The 27,015-nt window shown below is 43.1% G+C and overlaps 1 protein-coding gene across 1 annotated transcript; it reads right to left on the bottom strand.

Moving 5' to 3' along the window:
* Positions 1 to 186: 186 nt before the first annotated feature.
* Positions 187 to 8,212, bottom strand: LOC115141785 (protein NipSnap homolog 2-like). Its single transcript, XM_029680987.2, has 10 exons — positions 8,076 to 8,212; positions 5,880 to 6,019; positions 5,617 to 5,662; positions 4,510 to 4,604; positions 3,429 to 3,499; positions 2,981 to 3,121; positions 2,649 to 2,680; positions 1,591 to 1,685; positions 1,324 to 1,407; positions 187 to 1,215 (listed from the first exon to the last, which is right to left on the bottom strand). The coding sequence occupies exons 1-10, from the start codon at positions 8,195 to 8,197 to the stop codon at positions 1,151 to 1,153; spliced, it is 891 nt and encodes a 296-aa protein (XP_029536847.1). The 5' UTR covers positions 8,198 to 8,212; the 3' UTR covers positions 187 to 1,150.
* Positions 8,213 to 27,015: the final 18,803 nt, after the last annotated feature.

The raw sequence follows: 27,015 nt of genomic DNA, 5'->3' as shown, positions 1-27,015 counted from the left end.
ATGCCTAACCGAAAACATGTTAAAGCTGATCAAACTGGGCAATATCTTCTCCATAAGGTTAAAACAAGCCATGTGCACTAAACAAGTACAATAACATGTCAAGCTTATTGCAGATGGGAAAGAAATTGGGAGAGAATGCCCACGATTGCAATCAATACATGCGCTTGAAAAAAGTCACAGAAGACATTTTGGGTTAAAATAGGCATGGGCTTTAGCTCTGTATTCATCATACCAGTTCTCAAATAAATCCAAGTTTATTTTTCAGGTACACAGATTAGCAGATGTTAAAGTTGGTGCAGCGAAATGCTTGTGTTTCTAGCTCCAGCAGTGCAGTAAAATGTCTAACAGTACAATACTAATACACAAATTATCCCAAGAAGAAATAATCCCGCTCAGTGCCTTCACTTCAAAGTTACATAATTGACCATTAAGTAGATTCTCTGTTGACAAAATACAGTAACAATGCACTTGCCATTTGGACTGTCTTTCTAGCACTCTGTTTTAATCAGTAACAGCATTTCTTAGATCAGATTTCAGCCAAAAGTGTAATTTTGCAATGCAACAATGTGATTCATATATTTACATTAAATAAACAAAATAACTGCTAAATCACACATTGTGCATCTATAGTGATTTTTTTTTGTCAAGTCTTGCCCCAGTTGCCCAATTCTTCACTGCAAACAGAACACACTGCTAGGCTAGCCTTCTTTCCAAAGCAGCACTTTGGTTAGTTCTAAAAAAAAAGATATACTAGATCTGCTGTGGCCAAGTGACCAGTGTTAATATGACCCAGTATGTTGGACATCAGTTCTCCACCCAATCACTATCAGGAGGTTTCAATATGCTGATTTTTGCACTGTTGAGCTCTCATGCCATTGCCTTAGAGTTCTTCCAATTATAGAAAGAGTATTTTAGGCAACAGTTTCCAGATGATACAATATTTTAACCTCCTGTGTCTCAGTGATGTTTTTTGAGTACCAAATATTGCTTGCGGGTGCAAAGTCAGAAATGGGTAAAGACAAAGCAAATCAGAGGGGGGTTGGTTGGCAACATTAACTAGAGATTGAGACCACGGCAGTGAGATTTTGTACTTTGTTACATTTAAAAACAGGTGAGGTTTGGCATTCGGCCTTCTGTGTTCTCTCATAGGTTACTGCAGAGGGGAAGCCTTCATTGGGATCATGATTCTGGAGTCCATGTGCTGAATGAGAGGAACTGAAACAGATACATGGTCAGATGAGAGTTCAAAGTAATTCATATTATTTTTCATTTAAAAAGTATGCACACTATGTGAAAGTACACTTCATAAATGATTTTGCTGACCTGTATAATACACAACCTCATCCCAACCCTCATGTTGCCAAGCTGCGTTCCTTGTGGCTTCTCTGGCCTCAAGGTCTTTGTAAGCTGAAATCAACAATGAAACACCATTATAAAATTAATGTTTGTCTTCTTTTAGAAAAATAATAACACCTTTGTATATAAGATGTACTAGGCTTTTAGGCTGAGAGGCTACAAGAATGTTAGATCTGTGTGAATGAACGAGGGGAAAGGAGAGAGGAGCGATACAGCTGGTCTGCCTGGCCTCACCCCAGAGGTGGTGCACCATGTAGAGGTTTCCGATCTGGGAGAAGAACCCTCCGACAGCCTCACTATTGTGCTGGCGGTAGCCAATAGCTCTGGCCCTTGGGAAAACATGCCAATCACAGCATCAGTCACAACACTTCCCCACAACCAATGCTTCATCTTCACATTTGCTCAATGCCACCCCATGCAGATTATAATTGTTATATCTATTTAACCTTACTTTATACAAGTATTCAATTAAGAACATATTCTTATTTGTCATGATGACCTGTCAAAGAGGCGAGCACAGTAGCCATATACAATTATAATGGGCTACTGTGCAATGTTGACTGTTTGGACACTCATTTGACTACTCATACGGTTTGATTGAACTTGCTTGAAAACTATCATTCCAGTTTGGCAGAACCAGTTGGCTATACAGACAGTTGGATTGGACGTACTCATGCATTGAGACTGCTAACTGTATGGTGTGGGGTTGGAGACATTTCATTATTGGCTCTGAAGCAGTCCCATTAGTCATCGTATATACAACCATATCAATACCAATCATGTACAGTCATTTGAATTAGCCAAATCATACTGACTTAATTCATGTTGCGTTAACAATGTGGCATGACTTTTTTTTTAAAATTACATTTCCCCCAATTAGAATTGATAACTCTGATCAATTACTGAATCAAATAAATCAGAGGGAGTACGCACAATCACAAATTAAACTTATTTTGGCAGACAAGTTTGAATAATTCAGGACAATTAATTAACATTGAAATATTGAATATTTCTCATAAACAAACAAATGTTTTCAACATAAACCTGAGAGAATGGAGTCATCTAGGCTCATAGGCTCCTGTTGAATGTAAACAACTAAATTCAATCTGAAAATAGCAAGGACAATAGTATAATCTCCCTTTAAATCCTGTGCACTCTAGGATCTAACAGAGTATCAAAATAGTGTCTCTCTGAAATAGCTTTAATTAAGGAGAAAGTGTTAACCAGAAAAATAAAACTATATGCTGAAAGTAAAGATGATGAGTAGTTCAAATGTCATCAGATTGCCTTACCAGTAATTACCCCACTCAATCATGGTGCCAGGCTGGAAAAAGGAAACATGAGAAAAAGGTTTTGTATTTTACAGGAATATCAAAGTGTGTGACACAATTTCCTCCACGATTCAAAATGAATCATAAAGTCCCTTTCACCTGGATTGCAATATAGGCCTACATTTATGAGCATGTTTCCATAGAGCATACACAAACTCTCCAAACTTTATGCCCAATTGCCCACCTTTTGCATTATCTCATGGTGATTCATATTTGCTCAGATATATAGCACCATCCTAAACTAAACCCCTAGTAGTACTATGGTTAATGAGGTTCAGTCACTAACTACTCACTCTGAGCTGGTAGGACCTGAGCTCGTAGATGTTGGGTCCCTTCCTGGGGATGGGCTCATTCCAGAAGCTGAACTCCAGGAGCAGTTGGTTCCTACGAGACAACAGCATCTTTCCTCTCTCCTCCCGGTACTTCATGAACTCCTATGGATGAACGTCAATCTGGGTGTCAACCTCATATCAATAAGCACATATGATACCGCACTGTCTATATAGAGAGGGGTTCTTTAGCTGTAGATTATAAGCCAGGGGTTATAGTAGGGCTGGAGCAAAAGCCAGCACACCCAGTAGCTCTTCAGAAGGAAGGTTGGCCACCCAGTATATGAGTTAATGTGACAGGCAACATCAGACAATACTAGCATATGAAGCTATATTTTAGAATACTATATTCAAAGTGAAGGCTTCTAGATGCTGCCGGGGAGGAATTGACATTCATGCAACAGTTTGTTACCTTGTTCTGCCTAAGTTTGCTCATGACCTCAGTCAGAGCTGGGTATCCTCCTCTATACCGCCACATATGGACTGGAAAAACACACAACAGCAATTACTTTGCAAAGCAATAATAAGCATATTCAGAGACATATCCATAATCCTTCTGATAAGTGTAAGGGCATTATTTCAGCAATGCAAAACCAACAGCCAGGTAACTAGGGACAACATGTGTAGACATTACATGGGTAGGCTGGGGTTAGGCAACACTGGTCCTGGAAAGGTAGATGTCTGCAGGTGCTGAGCAATTAGTGCTTTTTGAGGTCGCTTTGGTTTCAGTTCGACTATAAAAACTATAATCACAGTTTTCAATTATAAAGGTTGATTGCTGTAACACAGAATAAAACAATTAATACAAGTCCCATGATGGTTGTGACTGCCCATTACTTTTTATTACTTAATAACCATTCATTGATAAGCAGGTAGTGACTGCCCATTACTTTACGTGAATACATTATTTCAGTTGTTGTGTATATTACATTTGTTTTATTTGATTACTTTATTATTTAATTCCAAGTCAACATCTCATCTCTATAGAGCTGCTGCCTATGCTTTCTGACAAAATCATTATTTTGTAGTTCTTCAAAGTAAATAAGTCATACTTTTATGACTGCTGAATACCAACTATGAATCACTTATATCATGTATTTTGAGGTAACAGCTGCTCTCGCATTAAACACCTGTACATCATGTGTTTGATATCATTCCACATACTCTGCTCCAGTCATTAACACGAACCCGTTCTCTCCAATTAAGGTGCCACCAACCTCCTGTGATTAGTTGTTTAAAAAAATAAAAAATAACCAACATTTCGGTTAAATGCTCAGCACTATTTGCAGGCTTTGTTATTATTGCCAAGTGGGTGTAACGCCGAATTAATTGAATCATCATATCACTACGAATATGTGCGAGACTGGTTCAATGAAGGCCATTTCTCCTGAACTAAGGTTGCATATCCCTACAGGTGTGCCAATTCCAGAGAATGTGTAGTTCAACTAGACTAGAAAGTGGAGGAGAGTGTACTCTGCTGCCAGCATTCTTACCAGCCTGGTCCTGCTCTCCATACCAGGTGTTCCAGGTACCCACCAGCTCACATGGATAGTACTTATCATTATGGATAGATGGCAGGGTCTCCTCACTGTCAAGGGAAAACAATAACAAACACATTCTACCAGGGAGCCTAGCGGTTAAGAGCGTTGGGCCAGTAACCGAAAGGTCGGTGGTTCGAATCCCTGAGCCAGCAAGCTGGGAAAATCTGCCGTTCAGCCTTTGACCAAGGCAGTTAACAACCACTGCCCCCCGGGTGCTGATGACATGCAAGTCGATTAAGGCAGCCCCCCGCACCTCTGATTCAGAGGGGTTGGGTTAAATGCCAAAGACAGATTTTGGTTGAATGCCTTCAGTTGTGCAACTGACTAGGTTCCCCTTATAATAATTGTTTGATATATAATATAAAAATGTGACTTATTATGACTATAACAGATTAACTGTTATTATTGATGCCTGGATGCAATAATTTGATGTTAGCACAGACACCACTGCAGCTTTCTTGTCAGGTTTCTCTTAGGACTTCAACATACACTTCCCAGCTAAATAGAATGCTCTATAACAATCCCCATCCCAAATGTTTAAAATTTGCATTTTGGCGGTGTCTTCTGTGTCTAAACCAGTTGTGCAGATTATACGATAAGTAAAAGGTTATTATGACTTAGTCATCTTTAAGTATAAGCATAGATAAATTATTCTACACACTGTTGCCATGCCACTGAGTCAATTGCATCACAGGAATAAAACTGAAAACATTTTGGCTAAACTCTGCCCTTACGGAAAAGCCACATGAATTTCACGTGATCTTATGTGACGTTAATTTGATAACATGTGGCAACATGTGTTCCAAAGACACGTTTTCACGTCATGTGATTTTCCACACATGAAAGCATGTGTTTTTTTCTGTAAGGGAGCACAACCCACTAGTGACACCAGCTGTGCAGTCATAATATCCCAGCTACTACTACCGTTTACCTTATATTTCACACATACTCAACAACCAAATTAAACAACCATTTGCGACAGTACTACCCTCAGTATGGCTACTACTTGAGCGGCTTCAGGTATAAAGGCCTAGACTGAACAAGGTCCATTTTACTTACCAAAGCTGGTTGTAGGCATCCAGGCACTCTGGTTTCACATTATGGACTGTAACAGAACAAGCTCTATTAGACATAGTGCCCTCTGTGTTGGAAGGGGTTAAATTGGTCACACTTTACATTACAGTCAAGGTCTGTAAGTACAGTGAAACAAGTATTGTAATTACACATTTCTACATTATGCTTATGGTTATTACACTGCACTCAAAACTCTGAAATATAAAAAAGTAATTAAAGTGAACAAGTTACAGTAAAGCACAACTTACACTGGATTTTGTAGAGGTTGCTTTCCTCATTCTTGGTAAGCAAGTGGGAGTGGGCATCTTTTCTGGGATCAACTTTACGCACAAATAGCGACTTGAACCAGCTGTCTTCACGACTCCTATGGTTTGACGCTGACAACCCCCTGGAGAAAAGAATACAGATGGTGGTGTTAATACACATGTGAACGGAGACATCTTATGAAGTTACTGACTCATCTATTCCCGCAGCAAAGGATTTCACTGCTGAGTAGTGAGTTGAAGTCAGATCTGACCGTGCATGTATTCCACATTTCTCTACAGGTGAATGACAGCAAGGTCTATCTAAGAATAATAACAGTAACACATGCACTGTATGATGTTGATGCCCAAGCTGCCTACACACAATGTTTGAGAAAATGCACAGTAGTTTCCTACATGCAGTACCATTTCTTGCATGTCTCTGGCTGTTTCCAAAGTAAACCACAAGCATTGACAGTTACAGCTTGCCACAGACTACCACTGTTGCACATACAGTACACACGCGCAATCATGGTGCTTATGCACTAGAAATTCTTAAAATAAAAACGATGCATCATTGACTAGTTGACATAAGGTAAAGAAATGCTGATGTAGTAACATAGTCAATTAATGTAATGCAAAATACAGTAAGCTACACTATATATACACACACACAAATGTGGATAACCCTTCAAATTAGTGGATTCGGCTATTTCAGCCACACCAGTTGCTGACAGGTGTATAAAATCTAGCACACAGCCATGCAATCTCCATACACAAACATTGGCAGTAGAATGGCCTTACTGAAGAGCTCAGTGACTTTCAACCTGGTACCATCATAGGATGCCACCTTTCCAACAAGTGAGTTTGTCAAATGTATGTCCTGCTAGACCTGCCCCGGTCAACTTTAAGTGCTGTTATTGTGAAGTGGAAACTTCTATGAAAAACGCCGGCACACAAGCTCACAGAACAGGACTGCTGAAGCGTGTAGCATGTAAAAATCATCTGCGCTCAGTTGCAAATTGCATTTGGAAGCAACTTCAGCACAAGAACTGTTCCTTTGGGTGATTCATGAAATGGGCTTCCATGGCCGAGTAGCCACACACAAGCCTAAGATCACCAGGCACAATGCCAAGCGTGTAAAGTTTTTGCCGCCACTGGACTCTGTAGCAGTGGAAACGCGTTCTCTCGAGTGATGAATCACGCTTCACCATCTGGTAGTCCAACGGACAAATCTGGATTTGGCAGATGCCAGGATAACACTATCTGCCCCAATGCATAGTGCGAACTGTAAAGTTTAGTGGAGGAGAAATAATGGTCTGAGGCTGTTTTTCATGGTTCAGGCTAGGCCCCTTAGTGCCAGTGAAGGGAAATCTTAACGCTACAGCATACACTGACATTCTAGACGATTCTGTGCTTCCAACTTTGTGGCAACAGTTTGAGGAAGGTCCTTTCCTGTTTCAGCATGACAATGCCCCTGTGCATAAAGCAAGGTCCATACAGAAACCGTTTGTCAAGATCGGTGTGGAAGAAATTGACTGGCCTGCACAGAGCCCTGATATCAACCCCATCGTACCCCTATGGGATGAATTGGAACGCCAACTGCGAGCCAGGCCTAAACGGCCAACATCAGTCCCAGCCCTCATTAATTATCTTGTGGCTGAATTGAAGCAAGTCCCAGCAGCAACGTTCCAACATCTAGTGGAAAGCCTTCCCAGAAGAGTGGAGGCTGTTATAGCTGCAAAGGGGGGGACCAACTCCATATTAATGCCCATGATTTTGGAATGAGATCTTCGATGAGCAGCTGTCCACATACTTTTGGTCATGTAGTGTATATCCACAACAGTAGCCCTACCTTCATAATAATGACCTTGAGCATGTGTGATAATAATTCACTGTTAGACAGACACGTACACTAGTAACTGGGTATGCCGTGCATTAACTTCAAGAATGTAACCATTTTAGAATAGCTCAAATTAGAAGGTGCACTAATTAGTAGATTATCAAATAGACGACAGGCCAATAGTTGACTGGCTAGCTATTTATGCTAGCTTGCTAGCAGTCATTTGTTCAGGTTCCCTCCTGCACACTTGCAGCATAGACGAGTCAGTGGGAGCCTCTATTCTCCTAAATCGTCAATGGAACAAAAGTCAGAACCCAAACGCTTTAAATCCTAAACGTGAAAAGTAATAATAGTCACACCTGGATAAAACGACGGTCTGTCCTGTTGACTGGGCCGTGTTTTTTGCCTGACTCAGGCCATTGCCAAATCTCTGAAGGACTCGCGTCGCCATCTTCCATTGATCACGCTGGAGCGTGTTCATTACGCCAATTCGGTTGCAAAACATTTCTTAAACGGAAGCAAACGGAACAAATGGGGCGGGACCTAGCTGAATTTGTCCAATAGAAGCTCTCGTTTTGTTCTGTTTGCTTCCGTTTGGTTCTTAAACGATAAACAGTTTCCGTAATGAATACACCTCCGTCTTATGCAAAAACAGTATTATTACTTTGTCTACAATGTAGCCACCAGGTGGTAGTAAAACACAAACAAATGAATGGTGTGATCAGGGGAGGACCACCTGTCCTCGGTACTACCGTATGTTACTGTTTTTACATACACACTTGAAAAGGAGACTGGTGTGTGTTCCTCTTCTTTGTAGACTTCATTTCTTTCTTTTTTGCTTGAGTGAATATATCTACTGTATTTTCTATGATTGGAGATAAATGGAAGACTTTATTCATGCATTCTAAAATCTTTGATGATGTGCCTGTTCTAAATTCCCCGGCCTCCAGGACAGTCTACATCAGGTGACTGGAATGATATACTCTTTTTTTATGTACTCTTCCAGCCGACGCTTGACTGACCTTCATGTCTTAAAGTAATGATGGACTGTCGTTTCTCTTTGCTTATTTGAGCTGTTCTTGCCATAATATGGACTTGGTCTTTACCAAATAAGGCTACCTTCTGTATACCACCCCTACCTTGTCACAACACAACTGATCGACTCAAACGCATTAAGAAGGAAAGATATTCCACAAATGTACTTTTGGCAAGGCACACCTGTTAATTGAAATTCATTCCAAGTGACTACCTCATGAAGCTGGTTGAAAGAATGCCAAGAGTGTGCAAAACTGTCATGGAGGCAAAGGGTGGCTACTTTGAAGAATCTCATATACTTTTTTGGTTACTACACGATTCCATGTGTAATTTCATAGTTTTGATGTCTTCACTATTATTCTACAATGTAGAAAATAGCAAAAATACAGAAAAACCCTTGAATGAGTAGGTGTGTCCAAACTTTTGATAGGTACTGTATACACACTATATGACCAAATCACCTGCTCATCAAACATCTAATTCCAAAATCATGGGCATTAATATCCAGATTCCAATGGCGGCAAGCTTCACACCATTCCAGCCGATGCTTGGCATTGCGCATAGGGATCTCAGGCTTGTGTGCGGCTGCTCGACCATGGAAACCCATTTCATGAACCTCCTGACAAACAGTTCTTGTGCTGCAGAGGTAGTTTGAAACTCGGTACTGAGTGCTGCAACCGAGGACAGACGATTTTTACGCACTACGCACTGTCCCGTTCTGTGAGATTGTGTGGCCTACCACTTGGCGGCTGAGCCGTTGTTGCTCCTAGACGTTTCCACTTAACAATGAGAGCACTTACAGTTGACCGGGGCAGCTCTAGCAGGGCAGAAATTTGACGAACTGACTTGTTGGAAAGGTGGCATTCTATGACAGTGCCACGTCATAGGATCACTGAGCTCTTCACTAAGGGTCATTCTACTGCCAATGTTTGTCTATGGAGATTGCATGGCTGTGTGCTCTATTTTATACACCTGTCAGCAACGGGTGTGGCTGAAATAGCCGAATCCACTCATTTGTAGTGGTGTCCACATACTTCTGGACATGTAGTGTGTACAGTGCCTTCGGAAAGTATTCAGACTCCGATACCTTTTCCACAGTTTGTTATGTTACAGCATTTTCCTCATCAATAGTGGAGCAGGTTGAGAGCTTCAAGTTCCTTGGTGTCCACATCACCAACAAACTAGAATGGTCCAAATACACCAAGACAGTCGTGAAGAGGGCATGACAAAGCCTATTCCCCCTCGGGAAGCTAAAAAGATTTGGCATGGGTCCTCAGATCCTCAGGTTCTACAGCTGCAACATCGAGAGCATCCTCACTGGTACGGCAATTGCTCGGCCTCTGACCGCAAGGCACTACAGAGGGTAGTGCATATTGCCCAGTACATCACTGGGGCTAAGCTGCCTGCCATTCAGGATCTCTACACCAGGCGGTGTCAGAGGAAGGCCCTAAAAATTGTCAAAGACCCCAGCCACACCAGTCATAGACTGTTCTCTCTGCTACCGCATGGCAAGCGGTACCGGAGTGCCAAGTCTAGGACAAAAAGGTTTCTCAACAGTTTTTACCCCCAAGCGATAAGACTCCTGAGCAGATAATCAAATGGCTACCCAGACTATTTGCATTGTGTGACCCCCCCCCCCCCCCCCCAACCCCTCTTTTACACTGCTACTACTCTCTGTTTATCATATATGCATAGTCACTTTAACTATACATTCATGCACATACTACCTCAATTGGGCCGACCAACCAGTGCCCCCGCACAGTGGCTAACCGGGCTATCTGCATTGTGTCCCGCCACTCACCACCCACCAACCCCTCTTTTCTGCTACTGCTACTCTCTGTTCATCATATATGCATAGTCACTTTAACCAAATCTACATGTACATACTACCTCAATCAGCCCGACTAACCGGTGCCTGTACAGTATATAGCTTCGCAACTGTATATAGCCTCGCTACTATTATTTTCCACTGTTTTTTTTACTGTTGTTTTCATTTCTTTACCTACCTATTGTTCACCTAATACCTTTTTTTGCACTGTTGGTTAGAGCCTGTAAGTAAGCATTTCACTGTAAGGTCTACCTGTTGTATTCGGCACACATGACAAATAAACTTTGATTTGATTTGAATCTACACCCAATACCCCATAATGACAAAGCCAAAATAGGTTTTTAGAAATGTTTGCAAAAACAGAAATACCTTATTTACATAAGTATTCAGACAATTTGCTATGAGACTCAAAATTGAGCTCAAGTGCATCCTGTTTCCATTGGTCATCCTTGAGATGTTTCTGCAACTTGACGAGTCCACCTGTGTTAAATTCAATTGATTGGACATGATTTGGAAAGGAACACACCTGTCTATATAAGGTCCCACAGTTGACAGTGGATGTCAGAGCAAAATTGTCTGTAGAGTTCCGAGACAGGATTGTGTCGAGACACAGATCTGGGGAAGGGTACCAAAATTTATGCAGCATTGAAGGTCCCCAAGAACATACTGGCCTCCATCATTCTTAAATGGAAGAAGTTTGGAACCACCTAGAGCTGGTCACCCGGCCAAACTGAGCAATCGGGGAAGAAGGGCCATGGTCAGAGAGGTGACAAAGATCCCAATGGTCACTCTGATAGAGTTCCTCTGTGGCGAAGGGAGAAACTTTCAGAAGGACAACCATCTCTGCAGCACTCCACCAATTCGGCCATTATGGTAAAGTGGTCAGACAGAAACCACTCCTCGGGAAAAGGCTCATGACAGCCCACTTGGACTTTGCCAAAAGGCACCTAAAGACTCTCAGGCCATGAGAAATAAGATTCTCTGGTCTGATGAAACCAAGATTGAACTCTTTGGCCTGAATGCCAAGCATCACGTCTGGAGGAAACTTGGCACCATCCCTACGGTGAAGCATGGTGGTCATAGCATCATGCTGTGAGAATGTTTTTCAGAGGCAGGGACTTAGAAACTAGTCAGGATCGAGGGAAAGATGAACGGAGTGAAGTACAGAGAGATCCTTGATGAAAACCTGCTCCAGAGTGCTCAGGACCTCAGTCTGGGTCGAAGGTTCACCTTCCAACAGGACAACGACCTTAAGCACACAGCCAAGATAGTGCAGGAGTAGCCTAGGGACAAGTCTCTGAATGTCCTTGAGTGGCCCAGCCAGAGCCCGGAATTGAACCAGATCTAACATCTCTGGAGAGACCTGAAAATAGCTGTGCAGCAACGCTCCCCATCCAACCATACAGCACTTGAGGGGATCTGCAGAGAAGAATGGGAGAAACTCCGCAAATACAGGTGTGCCAGGCTTGTAGCGTCATACCCAAGAAGACTTGAGGCTGTAATCACTGCCAAAGCTGCTTCAACTAAACACTGAGTAAAGGGTCTGAATACTTATGTAAATGTGATATTTCAGTTTTTTATTTGTAATACATTTGCAAATATTTTTGGTTATTCTGGTGTATTGTGTGTGTGGATTGTAGATTGACGTCGCTTATAGCTAAATCCGCCACTGGATAAGGCTTTGGTTGTATTTTCTGTGCGTCCATTTCCGCCTAGCCCCAACCTACACTTTTACCTGAGCAGACGTGTGTGCTGGAACATTGTTAATGTGGGAGGCAACCTGTCTGCCTAGGGATACTACGTTTGTCCCAGGTGAGTTTTTAGGAAATATGCCTTCACTTCTTCAACTGTGTAGTGAACAGTTTAGACTCCTGAGCATTAAAAAAATATGTAATAATTCTTTATTTTGGTTCTTTCGAATGAGTCTCCACCTTTTTATGGTCAGTTGGTGTGTGGAATTAACTGAAGGAATGGGAGGTGTTCAAGTCCAGGCTTTCTGGCGGTTGTAAATCTTGGCACATAGTACCAACGGCCTCAATCATGGTTTCTCAACAAGCCTGGGAACAGCTAGGCCTAGGCTACCTCTTCCCCCGAGTGGAATATGTTTTCAGTATCCAGAGTGACACGCTCTCAATGCAGTAAAAATAACACAAAAATACAAATTATTTAATTTGAATAAAAATGATTGCAGTTTGTATTTCTTCTTCCATTCATTTTATGGTGGATAGTAATGATCTAATATCACCTTTTTAAATATCTATTGTTTTGGGTGGCTGTGGGAGACATGCAAAACAGACCCTGTAGTCTGACTGTGAACTCTATTAGGAAACTGGATCAGAAGATGGGTTCTTCTCCTACGTTGTGGTTACTTTGAGGAACTGCAGTGATGGACTTTCAAGTTCACTCTAGCCTTGGTACTGGCAGTAAATCTTAGCTGATGGTTGTGTTTTCAAATCGCACAACTGTACGCCGCAAATGATGGAGAACTCTATCAGTATGATTCAGCTTTACAATGCCAAGAGGAAATGAGTAATGAATTGTTAAGACTGTTTACAGAAAACGGAAAGTGAGATGGTGTCATGGTCATGTAAACATTCAGCACACATTTTTTTTAAATGTTTCAGAGTATTTTACCTTCCCAAAACACTAAACAGCTTTCAAATGGAGCTGTAGAGGGTGTTAGATGCATTTCTGCTTATGGTTTTCTTTCTCTCTCAGAGATTTGATCTGGATTCTAGAATGCATGTCTGTTATTCTGTTCTTTGATGGTTTTTGGAGTGTCTTGTGAGTAAGATCAAGGATATTGGCCTTCACTTCCTGGATAGGAAACAGTTTTTCCCCTTTGTTGCATGTTTTGTGTTCAAATGTTGACTTGTATAGAATGGAGTAATGACTGTACACTGCACAAATCAAAAGGGGAAGGTGCTGAGACACTGGCCAAATTGATTTGATGATGATGCATGATGCATTTATAGGGCATTGTTTATTTTTTTAAATGTGTGAGTGAAAGTAGTTCACTCTTTATTTAGTTTTATGTTACATGTAGACCTATGCTAGTTTAAAAAAATGAAATTTCTGCAGCAATTTGATCATTATGCCATTGTTTTGTTTTAGGGCTGTTTTTTTGTATTAATCTCATGATGTATAGACATATGTGGTGAATTACAATAATCAATACTGTACATTAAAAAAAATACTGGTTTCTGTAAACTGCTGCCATCGTCTTTCTGGATGTGCCTTGAAATAAACGGACCTAAATCCATGTTCTCTTGTTGATGGGGTCTTGTAGTAATACTTAATATGGATATCACCACAGGAGTCCATTGCAAAATGTAGACTAGGGAGGTGAATTAAAATGTTCCCAGAACCTATTGCTATATGTACATTAGGCCTATCCCTATAGAGAATCCCAATGTTAGCATCTCAAGCTTATGGGCTTAAGCTGAAACGCTGAAAGCCATTATGCTCTCTGAAATGTGACAGAACATTATGGAAAATTCATCTGACAGTGTCCCTGACAGCAATATAGCCAATAATACTGGTTTGGAAGGGGATCTTTATAAAAGTGTTAATGAAAGTCAACCCACTTTCTCCCTTATTCAAATTTGCTTTCACAAATTACATAGACTTATATCTTGGTTAGGCGGCAGCATTCAGCAGCACACAAACTAAGTCCAAAGCTGGCCATTCCACTGCATTATTGGATTATAACAGAACGAAAAGCCCAGGCCTGGCAGTAGATACACATTCCAGTTTCCTTTCCTCTGTGAGGAGATGCAGAGAGAACCTTACACTGAGATGAGGTATATTCAGTCAGACATGCTGCATTCTGGGAAACCATATTTTTGTTTGTTTGGTATCAGCTGCTTCTACAGTACATCCTTTTCTGGAGGTGATGGTTGAAAAGTCTTGTTCCAATTTGTGTAGATAAGGGTAAATAAAGGGGGACAGATTGGAGTGGGTATGGCATGGGTGGTGGAAAAGTATGGATGGATGAACCAGATTAATTCATCATATGAAGAAAGACAGAAAAAGGAGGGCCAGGAAAAGAAGGCGAAGATTTTGTGTTCTCTGATTTAGAAGAATGCTTATCATTCCTGGAATTCAGCATGACTCTTTAGAGGGATTTGTTTTTAATCCAGAGATATGCATTATAAGTGAATGCATCAAAGGCAGACTTTTTATCCAGAGCTGCCTCAGTTGAGACAAAATATGTAAATGTATGGACATATTGCTAACATTTGCTAACATTTGCCTGGGACCTAAGTTTAGGCGTTCTTTTAATCACTTGTGGTCGTTCATTTTGTAGTCAAACATTCGCAAGCAGTAAATGTCTGTCGGATCAATAATTTACAATGTTATTGCAGTTGCCTGGTTCTGTACTTGAAGACACTACCCAGACCGAAATATGTGACCTTGCAGCAGCTTTCATGTTACAAGGGCACCAGAGTGGTGTACTACAAATCTATATATAGGTCTACTCTGAGTTCAACTCGGGATAACCGGTGACACGAAAGTGGCTCAACCTTTAGCCAGGTATATTTATATGGTAACGAATCTTTCAGAACTAACCTTCTCTGGTGCAGGCTAACTCAGGGTTAACTCCATTTATCTTGATTGAAGTGTCTGAGATGCAAGTTGAGGACCAATCAAACTAGATTCCTTCCCTCTCGCAAAGAGTGCGTCATCATCCCTTCATCCCCCAGACCATATTTTAGGAAGACGACAGATTTAAAAAAATATTTTATTAATAAAATGTTCTTGTGTGTTAAAAATAGTATTATTAAAATATACTGAACAAAAATATATACGCAACTGTCACGACTTCTGCCGAAGTCGGCGTACGGCATTCCATTTGTTTTGTCTTGTTCCCCGCATACCTGGTTTACATTCCCTAATCAACTGCATATATATATATATATATATATATATATTCCTCTTCCCCCATGTCTTTGTGTGGGATTGTTTTGTTACGTTTTTTGTATTGACCCGCCTAGCTGGTTTTTCCCCAGGTACTATGTTTCAACCCGGAGTATGTTTAATTGTTAAACATTTTTGCTTATTTGTGACTTTGTCGCGCTTTGCACTTTTGCCTTGGGCTGGAGGTTTGTTGGACACTGTTGCATCCGTCTGTTGTTTGCTTCTGCCGAATAAAGTGTGCGCCTGATCACAACTCTCTGCTCTCCTGCACCTGACTTCAACACCAGTAGCGCATACGCTGGCAGAATCCCACACCCACCCATGGAGTCAGCAGGAGCAGGTACCCCGGTTAGAGGAGTTGAGGAACGCGTCCGAGAACACTCAGCAATGCTGCAACATCTCGGCGCCACGATGGATCGCGTTGTCCAGACCATGACCCGCTGGGAGAGACAGGGAGCCTCGACCAGCACAACCAGGGGTACCTATACCCGTCCCCCCAATATCCGGTCCCAGTGGGATGCGTCTCTCCCTTCCCAGGGAGTATGATGGGACGGCAGCACGGTGCCAGGGGTTCCTATTAAAGTTGGACCTATACCTGGCCACCGTTCACCCAGCTCCCCCGGGAAGCGGCTCTTCCACCTGAGGCAGGGGACGAGGAGCGCCCAGGAGTTCGCCCCAGAATTCAGGACCTTGGCAGCCGGAGCAGGATGGAACAACAGGGCCCTTATCGACCACTACCGATGCAGCCTGCGTGAGGACGTCCGGCGGGAGTTGGCCTGCAAGGATGCCACCATACCTTTGACCAACTGGTCGATCTGTCCATCCGATTGGATAACCTGTTGGTCACCAGCGGATGTCCAGAGAGGGCTCTATCGGTTCCGTCTTCCAGCACCCATGGAGCTGGGAGGGGCTGCGCTTAGGGAGGCTGGAGGAGGGGCCTTCATGTGCACCATCTGTGGCCGCAGAGGGCACACTGCCAGTCGGTGCCGGGTTGGTCCCCCTGGGAGTCGAGGCAGCAGGCAGGGCTCTCTGGCGTCACCCCGGGTGAGTCTGCACCACTCTCATCCAGAGCCCTCTGCTGACCACCTGTTTGTGCATGTTTGTTTTCCTGAGTTTTCCCCACATTCCCAGCATAAGGCACTCATCGATTCAGGTGCGGCTGGGAATTTCATTGACAGCTCGTTCACCCTTAGTTTAGGGATTCCCATTATTCCTGTGGTTAGACTTTTCCCGGTACACGCTCTGGATAGTCGACCATTAGGGTCCGGGTTAATTAGGGAAGTAACCATCTCCCTGGCCATGGTGACGCAGGGGAGTCACGAGGAGAGAATCAGTCTCTTCCTCATTGACTCTACTGCATTTCTCATGGTACTAGGCCTTCCCTGGTTGGCTAGTCATGCCCCCACCATTTCATGGCAACAGAAGGCTCGAACGGGGTGGTCGCGAGAGTGCTCGGGGAGGTGTGTAGGGTTTTCCATTTGGCTCTCGCCTTCTGTAAGAAGAAGGCGACTCAATTACCAACCCGTCGACGGGGGGATTGTGCGATAAATCTCCTGGTAGACACCGTACTTTCCAGGAGTCACGTGTATCCCCTGTCGCAAGCGGAGACGGTGGCTATGGAGACATATGTCTCTGAATCCCTGCGTCAGGGGTACATTCGGCCCTCCATTTCACCCGCCTCCTCGAGTTTCTATTTCGTGAAGAAGAAGGAGGGAGGTCTGCGCCCGTGCATTGACTATCGAGGTCTCAATCAAATCGCGGTGAGGTACAGTTACCCGCTACCTCTCATCGCCATGGCGATTGAGTCAATGCACAGGGAGCACTTCTTCAGTAAACTGGATCTCAGGAGCGCTTACAACCTGGTGCGTATCCGTTAGGGGGACGAGTGGAAGACGGCGTTCAGTACCACCTCAAGGTATTATGAGTACCTCGTCATGCCGTATAGGTTGATGAATGCCCCATCAGTCTTCCAATCTTTTGTAGACAAAATCGATGACATTCTGATATACTCCGCTACACGCGCCGAGCAGCATGACCTGTATGTCAAGGCTGAGAAATGCCTGTTCTTCCAGCAGGCTGTCTCCTTCCTTGGGTATCGCATTTCCACATTTCCAGGGGTGGAGATGGAGAGTGACCGCATTTCAGCCATGCGTAATTGGACTCCCACCACGGTAAAGGAGGTGCAGCGGTTTTTAGGGGGTCCTGTACATTTGCAGTGGTCGGCTGAGGCGGACAGGGCTTTTGGGCACCTAAGGGCTCTGTTTACCTCAGCTCCCATGCTGGCCCATCCGGATCCCTATTTGGCGTTCATAGTGGAGGTGGACGAGTCTGAGCCTGGGATAGGAGCCGTGCTCTCTCGGCGCTCAGGCACGCCACCTGTGCATTCTCCTCGAAGTTCCGCTCTGCTGGGCTGGGCTTCTATGATGTGGGGGACCGGGAGCTGTTAAAGCTTTGAAGGCGTGGAGATATTGGCTTGAGGGGGCTAAACACCCTTTCCTCATCTGGACTGACCACCGCAACCTGGAGTACATCCGGGCAGCTAGGAGACTGAATCCTCGTCAGGCAAGGTGGGCCATGTTCTTTCCCCGTTTTGTGTTTACCCTGTCCTACAGACCAGGTTCCCAAAATGTTAAGGCAGACGCCCTGTCCCGGCTGGTAGCACTTTTGCGTTTGGCTGGAGGTTTGTTGGACACTGTTGCATCCATCTATTGTTTGCTTCTGTCAAATAAAGTGTGCGCCTGATCACAACTCTCTGCTCTCCTGCACCTGACTTCAACACCAGTAGTGCATACGCTGACAGCAACATGCAACAATTTCATGGATTTTACTGAGTTACAGTTCATATAAGGAAATCAGCCAATTTAAAACAGATAAATTTGTCCCTAATCTATGGTTTCACATGACTGGGGATACCTGCAGGACTCTGAGCTAAGCCAGGTGAGCACAGTAGTGCAGTCAGACCATGAAGGGATCTGCCCCAGGGGCACAGACAGCTCCTTCAATTCTGCCCCAGTGAGAGCTGCACTCAGCTTGGGGCGTGGAATGGTGAGTGTTGTGTGTGTGTGTGTGTGTCTGTGTGTGTGGCCCTGCTCATCCATGACACACAGGTAGGCCACAGAGCCGTAGGACCTCTCGAAGGCATCACAAAAAGAAGATTGGCAGGGGTAATATCCAAGTCGACACTGAGGGGTGTGTAGCAGTGTGGCATGGTAATATCCATCAGGTGGGGAAGTAGCTCTTTGACCTGGCCTCCGTGGGCATGTGGACCACGACCTTTGGAACATTGCTATCCCACTGCCTGATCTCAAAGTCGCCCTTGGCCAGCAGGGCTCTCATTTTGTCCAGCAGCTACCGGGCCTGTTCTGGAGAGGAGAGGGACTATAGACAGTTGTTCACATACAACGCCCTTTCCACTGAATCCAGCACGTCCTCGTTGCCCTGCTGTTGAAACACAGGAGAGGCTGATACTGAAGGAGGTGTTGCACTCGGTGGAACATCTCCACAGATAGCCACCCGGCAATCCCGGAGACACAGCAAGACCCCCAAGAGATAGGGTTCCAGCTAAGGCCACGGCAGCAGCTGGTCATTCAGGTTACCCCCTCTGCTGAGCAATTGAAAACCAGGCGGCTCTTACCGTCATGGTAAACAACGTGGTTGTTTCCTCCGGTGACAGCTTCACCACGTAGCCAGCCTGTTCTAGCTTGCGTACATTCTGGCTATGCACATTAGCTGACGCAGGGTTCTTATCCAGGCACACTCTGTCTATATAAGGTCCCACAGTTGACAGTGCATGTCAGAGCAAAAACAAACCATATGTCCATAGAGCTCCAAGACAGGATTGTGTCGAGGCACAGAAGGGTACCAAATAATTCTGCAGCATTGAAGGTCCCCAAGAACACAGTGGACTCCATCATTCTTAAATGGAAGAAGTTTGTAACCAACAACCCTCTTCTTAGAGCTGTCCGCCCGGCCAAACTGAGCAATCGGGGAAGAAGGGCCTTGGTCAGGGAGGTGACCAAGAACCCAATGATCACTATGACAGAGCTCCAGACTTCCTCTGCGGAGATGGAAGAACCTTTCAGAAGGACAACCATCTCTGCAACACTCCACCAATCAGGCCATTATGGTAAAGTGGCCAGACAGAAACCACTCCTAAGTAAAGGCACATGACAGTCCGCTTAGAGTTTGCCAAAAGGCACCTAAAGGACTCTCAGACCATGAGAAACAACATTATCTGGTCTGATGAAACCAAGATTGAACTCTTTGGCCTGAATGCCAAGCGTCACGTCTGGAGGAAACCTGGCACCATCCCTACGGTGAAGCATGGTGGTGGCAGAATCATGCTGTGGGATGTTTTTTAGCAGCAGGGTCTGGGTGACTAGTCAGGATCGAGGGAAAGATTAAAGGAGCAAAGTACAAAGATATCCTTGATGAAAACCTGCTCCAGAGCGCTCAGGACCTCAAACTGGGGTGATGGTTCACCTTCCAACAAGACTACGACCTTAAGTACACTGCCAAGACAATGCAGGAGTGGTTTCGGGACAAGTCTCTGAATGTCCTTGAGTGGCCCAGCCAGAGCCCAGACTGAAACTGATCGAACATCTCTGGAGAGACCTGAAAATAGCTGTGCAGAGACGCTCCCCATCAAACCTGATAGCGCTTGAGAGGATCTGCAGAGAAGAATGAGAGAAGCTTCCCAAATAGAGGTGTGCCAAGCTTGTCGCATCATACCCAAGAAGACTCAAGGCTGTAATCGCTGCCAAAGCTGCTTCAACCAAGTACTTAGTAAAGGGTCTGAATACTAATGTAAATGCAATATTTTTTTTTTAAATTGGGAGGGGAGGCTTTAATTGTTGCAATTTTATCCCCTGTTTCTCCCCAATTTCGTGATTACGATCTTGTCTCATCACTGCAACTCCCCGACGGGCTCGGGAGGGGCAAGGGTCGAGTCATGTATCCTCCGAAACATGACCCGCCAAACCTGGGATTGAACCCTAGGCTGTAGTGGGATTGAACCCTATGTTGTAGTGATGCAGCAACACTGCGATGCAGTGCCTTAGACCGCTGAGCCACTCGGCAGGCCCCCAGTTTTTTTATTTTCAATTCATTTGCAAACATTTCTAAGAACCTGTTTTTGCTGTGTCATTATGGGGTATTGTGTGTAGATTGATGGGGGGGTGAATTATTTAATCCATTTTAGAAAATGTGGAAAAAGTCAAGGTCTAAATACTTTCTATATGCACTGTAACTATGGCTGGCCAGCCGTCCAGAGAGGTAGGTCTGGCTGGCTGGCCGGCCAGATAGCTAAGTGGGTCGGCCTAGGTATGGCTGGCCAGATAGGAAGGTCATGAGTCATGAATGCAGTAAAATTCTACGTGACTGTTTAGTCACGATAATTATGCTCCTTCAAGCTCTGATGCTGTTGATGGTCATTAATAGCCTACCAACTTCCTAACTCCCTGGTATTCAGAACTCTATTGTCCCTCTAATCACGCTGACATCAATGTAAATGTAATCGATAATCTAATCAAACACTTCATGAGAACCGATGAGCTCATGTTGCGCAACATTTCTATAGGCTATGCAATTGCGCAAGAAAACAGAGTGATGGCCTCTATTAAAGAGAGGAAGAGAGGCTGCTGCCTACATTGAGACCCAACCACTGGACACTTTAATAAATGGATCACTAGTCACTTTATACAACGCCACTCTAAATAATGCCACTTAAATAATGTTTACATATTTTACATTACTCATATCACATGTATATACTGTATTTTATTTATAATGTTTACATATCTTACATTACTCATATCACATGTATATACTGTATTTTATATCATCTATTGCACCTTGCCTATGCCGCTCGGCCATCGCTCATCCATTTACTTACATGTACATATTCTCATTCACCCCTTTAGAATTGTGTGTATTAGGTAGTTGTTGGGGATTGTTAGATTACTTGTTAGATATTACTACACTGTCGGAACTAGAAGCACAAGCATTTCGCTACACTCGCATTAACATCTGCTAACCATGTGTATGTGACAAATAAAATGTGACTCTATTTGATTTATAGGCCTAATATATTTATTTCTCAAATTTGTTAAAATATTAAGCACATTGCTTATCTTTACAACAGGATCTTTCTGAGAAGCCGGAGGCGAGCGTGCAAACTCCAAATGTCTTCCATTCTCCTTGCTAATGTGCAATCGTTGGAAAATAAAACTGATGACCTACTATTAAGATTATCCTACCAACGGGACATTAAAAACTGTAACATCTTATGTTTCACCGAGACGTGGCTGAACGAAGAAACTGACAGGCGGTATTTTCCATGCACTGGCAGAACAGAGACGCTACCTCTGTTAAGACGAGGGGTGGGGGTGTGTGTCTTTTTGTTAATAACAGCTGGTGCGCGATGTCTAATATTAAAGACGTCTCGAGGTATTGCTCATACCTTGTGATAAGCTGTCGACCACACTATCTACCAAGAGAGTTCTCATCTGTATTATTCGTAAGTCGTCTATTTACCACCACAAAGCGAAGCTGGCACTAAGACTGCTCTCAACCAACTCTCTAAGGTCATAAGCAAAGAAGAGAATGCTCACCCAGAAGCGGCGCTCCTAGTGGCCGGGGACTTTAATGCAGGCAAACTTAAATCAGTTTTACCAAAGTTTTACCAGCATGTCACATGTACAACCCGGTGAAAAACAATCCTAGACCACCTTTACTCCACACACAGAGATGCATACAAAGCTCTCCCCCGCCCTCCATTTGGCAAATATGACCATACTTCTATCCTCCTGATTCCTGCTTACAAGCAAAAACTAAAGCAGGAAGTACCAGTGACTCGCTCAATACGGAAGTGGTCAGATGACACGAATGCTACACTACAGGACTGTTTTGCTAGCACCGACTGGAATATGTTCCGGGATTCATCCAATGACATTGAGAAATACACTACCTCAGTCATCGGCTTCATCAATAAGTGCATCGATGACATCGTCCCCAAAGTGGCTGTACGTACATATCCCAACCAGAAGCCATGGATGACAGGCAATATCCACATCGAGCTAAAGGCTGCCGCTTTCAAGGAACGGGAGACTAATCCGGACGCTTATAAGAAATCCCGCGTCAATACAGGATTAAGATTGAATCCTACTACAGTGATTCCTCCATTAAAAGTTGCGAGCTTGCACCACGGGACTTAGAGGTACCCAGCGTCACGGCTTCATTGCTCCAGACCACCACAAGGGGGAGTTAGAGCACTCATTATGCCTTTGGGTCCCAAGGTTTTTATATGACCAATCATATTTAGTGGTTCCAATTATGAATTTTGACGCGAACCACCCTTGCCTTGTGGCGTTCTTCAACAAAGATGGCTGACAAAACATTACGGTGGAACCAGATGTAAGTTGTTATAACGTCATAACGAGTCAAGCAAAAAATTGACAATTGAGAGGAATATGTTAGTTAATGTAGAGACAAATGTTTGTGCATATTTTTCTGTCACAAAGTTCATTTACAAAAATAGCTATTTAGCAAGTTATCTGACTAGCTGACATTAGCCAGCTAGCTAGTGTTGGGATAATGAATTCATAATTTGTGTTGTATAATGTTTTAGGGACTCCTGAGAAAACCAGCAAACCAGGCTGCCGTCTTGTGAAACAGTGGATGTAAAGAATCTAGCTAGCTAAAGCATTTACTGCAAATTGAATGTACAATTTTGTAAGCTTGCCTTGCAATGCACCTGAAGTAACATAGCCTGCTAACTATTTACTTGCTTATTGGGTAGTGGAGGATAAAAATAACTGTATGCCTATGGATGTGTAGCTAGCTACAGTATGTAGCCGATCTGTGTATGGACCCTAAAACGTTAGGTTTTGAACTAATATTCATACAAATCTATGAACCTCAGCTGTCATAGTTGTTGTATCAACTTCAAGTCTGAATGGCATTAATGAAGCCTATGGATAAAGTAGAATATAATTACTTTATTGTGCTAAGGATGCAAGTCCTATATACACATGTACTGTAGTTATTACCACGCATGAGATTCCTGCATTGTAGCCTGTACATTGAATATATTCACTGATCATATACTCTTCCTTGGTAAATAACAGTGTGGTTCAGGTATGAATCTCTGAGACATTATTTTTCAGTCATATCAAACTCCATTATTTGAATGATGCTGTGTCTGCATGTATGTATAACAAATATACACTTCAACTGTGTTTACCACTCCTGCTCCTGGGACATCAATGATTACACATTTTTAACTATGCAATAGACTAGAAATATGATTGATTTGTAATTCATATATACAGAGAACAAAATATGCATATCTAACTCCCTTCATCTGCATTAATCTGAGGACACAGGATAGTATTTAAATTAGATTCCTTAATTTCAACCAGTGGAGAATGTGAAAAGCTTTATTGAAAAAAGTTCATTATCCAGGTGTTATAAATACATAAATGCATTATAATTATAATAATTTTAATATTATAAATACAAGTTCAATCTGTAATTCAATGCCCATATGGTGTGCATTATGAAACGAGGAAGACGAGGTGGGGAGAGAGGTGTAGAAGACAGAAAAGGAAAGAGGTAAGAACAGCGACAGACAGCATATGATTCATGAATTACAGTGCTACCCTAATATTCTCTCAGTTCATTACAATTGTGGTGTCTCCTAACCAACCTTGGGCCCCCAATTGGCCCGAAGGTTATCTTAAGAGCGGGTGAGTTGGCGATGACGGGACTGGCTTCCTCTCTCACATCAAAGCATACCTGCAGACGAGTGACAAATGGATAGAGAGATAGAATAGAAAAAACAAGGATTACTCATGCTAACACAGTTAAATCAGGAGGTGAAATGCAAAACTGACCTTGGATCATTAACTCTGGGACTACTACATCTCTGTCTGTATTTCAATGTAAAGGATCTCTTTAATAATACTTCCCGTTGATCCTCTGTGTCAGCCAGTTCAGATGGGTTCACCAAAACAGTTGATATACAGTGCCTTGCGAAAGTATTCGGCTCCCTTGAACTTTGCGACCTTTTGCCACATTTCAGGCTTCAAACATAAATATATAAAACTGTATTTTTTTGTGAACAATCAACAACAAGTGGGACACAATCATGAAGTGGAACGACATTTATTCGATATTTCAAACTTTTTTAACAAATCAAAAACTGAAAAATGGGGCGTGCAAAATTATTCAGCCCCTTTACTTTCAGTGCAGCAAACTCTCTCCAGAAGTTCAGTGAGGATCTCTGAATGATCCAATGTTGACCTAAATGACTAATGATGATAAATACATTCCACCTGTGTGTAATCAAGTCTCTGTATAAATGCACCTGCACTGTGATAGTCTCAGAGGTCCGTTAAAAGCGCAGAGAGCATCATGAAGAACAAGGAACACACCAGGCAGGTCCGAGATACTCTTGTGAAGAAGTTTAAAGCCGGATTTGGATACAAAAAGATTTCCCAAGCTTTAAACATCCCAAGGAGCACTGTGCAAGCGATAATATTGAAATGGAAGGAGTATCAGACCACTGCAAATCTACCAAGACCTGGCCGTCCCTCTAAACTTTCAGCTCATACAAGGAGAAGACTGATCAGAGATGCAGCCAAGAGGCCCATGATCACTCTGGATGAACTGCAGAGATCTACAGCTGAGGTGGGAGACTCTGTCCATAGGACAATAATCAGTCGTATATTGCACAAATCTGGCCTTTATGGAAGAGTGGCAAGAAGAAAGCCATTTCTTAAAGATATCCATAAAAAGTGTTGTTTAAAGTTTGCCACAAGCCACATGGGAGACACACCAAACATGTGGAAGAAGGTGCTCTGGTCAGATGAAACCAAAATTGAACTTTTTGGCAACAATGCAAAACGTTATGTTTGGCGTAAAAGCAACACAGCTCATCACCCTGAACACACCATCCCCACTGTCAAACATGGTGGTGGCAGCATCATGGTTTGGGCCTGCTTTTCTTCAGCAGGGACAGGGAAGATGGTTAAAATTGATGGGAAGATGGATGGAGCCAAATACAGGACCATTCTGGAAGAAAACCTGATGGAGTCTGCAAAAGACCTGAGACTGGGACGGAGATTTGTCTTCCAACAAGACAATGATCTAAAACATAAAGCAAAATCTACAATGGAATGGTTCAAAAATAAACATATCCAGGTGTTAGAATGGCCAAGTCAAAGTCCAGACCTGAATCCAATCGAGAATCTGTGGAAAGAACTGAAAACTGCTGTTCACAAATGCTCTCCATCCAACCTCACTGAGCTCGAGCTGTTTTGCAAGGAGGAATGGTAAAAAAATTCAGTCTCTCGATGTGCAAAACTGATAGAGACATACCCCAAGCGACTTACAGCTGTAATCGCAGCAAAAGGTGGTGCTACAAAGTATTAACTTAAGGGGGCTGAATAATTTTGCACGCCCATTTTTTCAGTTTTTGATTTGTTAAAAAAGTTTGAAATATCCAATAAATGTCGTTCCACAGTTTTATATCTTTATGTTTGAAGCCTGAAATGTGGCAAAAGGTCGCAAAGTTCAAGGGGGCCGAATACTTTCGCAAGGCACTGTAACCTAGAGGATTTAGGGAGAAGGTGGAGAGAGATGAAGTGAAGAAGAGAGACTGTTATTGTGTGTGTGTGGTCTCACTTGGTGTCCACACTAAGTGGCTACATAGTACTTTATGCTGAAAAACAGACACACAAGGACAAACAATAGAAGATACTGTCAATAGAAGATACTGTATGTGACGCTGACACCTATCGGAGTGTACCTGAAACATTTAAATATAGAGGGCTATGTGTCTCACCACTTGGTTCTTGCAAGACTAACCCCCAGGGAAATCATGACTTGGCAGCAACAGTTAGTCCAGTGAAAATGGCTGTGTTTATGTGGTGTAAATCTGAAAACTAGCAGCTGACATCTCAAGGGTTTTTTAATTAATGCATGTGAGACAGGTTCCATGTACAACAAGACAGGCAGAGATGGAGAAAAAGAACACAGAACAGTTTAATTACCTCTGGTTATGGACACTTTTGCCGGCAATAAATCTTCCACGGCCTGTTCCTCGGACAGTGAACATCTGGCAATATCTACATGTTCAACCCCTTTGTCAGCTCACTCTCTGAAAGTAAAGAAAACAGCTTATTTTTTATAGATATGAAAACAATAACTGAGATATGACCATTCAATCTAAGGCAGCAGATGTCATTTTTAGGACATGTCAGTGCTGCTTGCCTGAGATGCCATCTTCGTAGGTGTCTGCAGAATTCTTGACGCACAACCGAAGATGCTGCCATATCCTGCCAGCACGCCCACAAGCGAGCCACTCAGGAGCGGAATGATGACGCATGGAAGAGGGAAAGGAATGAGGTGGGAACAGCAATTTGTTGCAAGTTGGGGAAGAGGGCTAATAGCTGAACAATAGACCATTCAACCTTTACTGAAGAATAGTCTAATAGCCGAACTAGGTGTGAAGA

The sequence above is a fragment of the Oncorhynchus nerka genome, linkage group LG14, assembly GCF_034236695.1.
Source record: "Oncorhynchus nerka isolate Pitt River linkage group LG14, Oner_Uvic_2.0, whole genome shotgun sequence".
Lineage (NCBI taxonomy): Eukaryota > Metazoa > Chordata > Actinopteri > Salmoniformes > Salmonidae > Oncorhynchus > Oncorhynchus nerka.
Note: the sequence above shows the minus strand (reverse complement) of the source record. Positions and strands in the feature narration are given on the sequence as shown.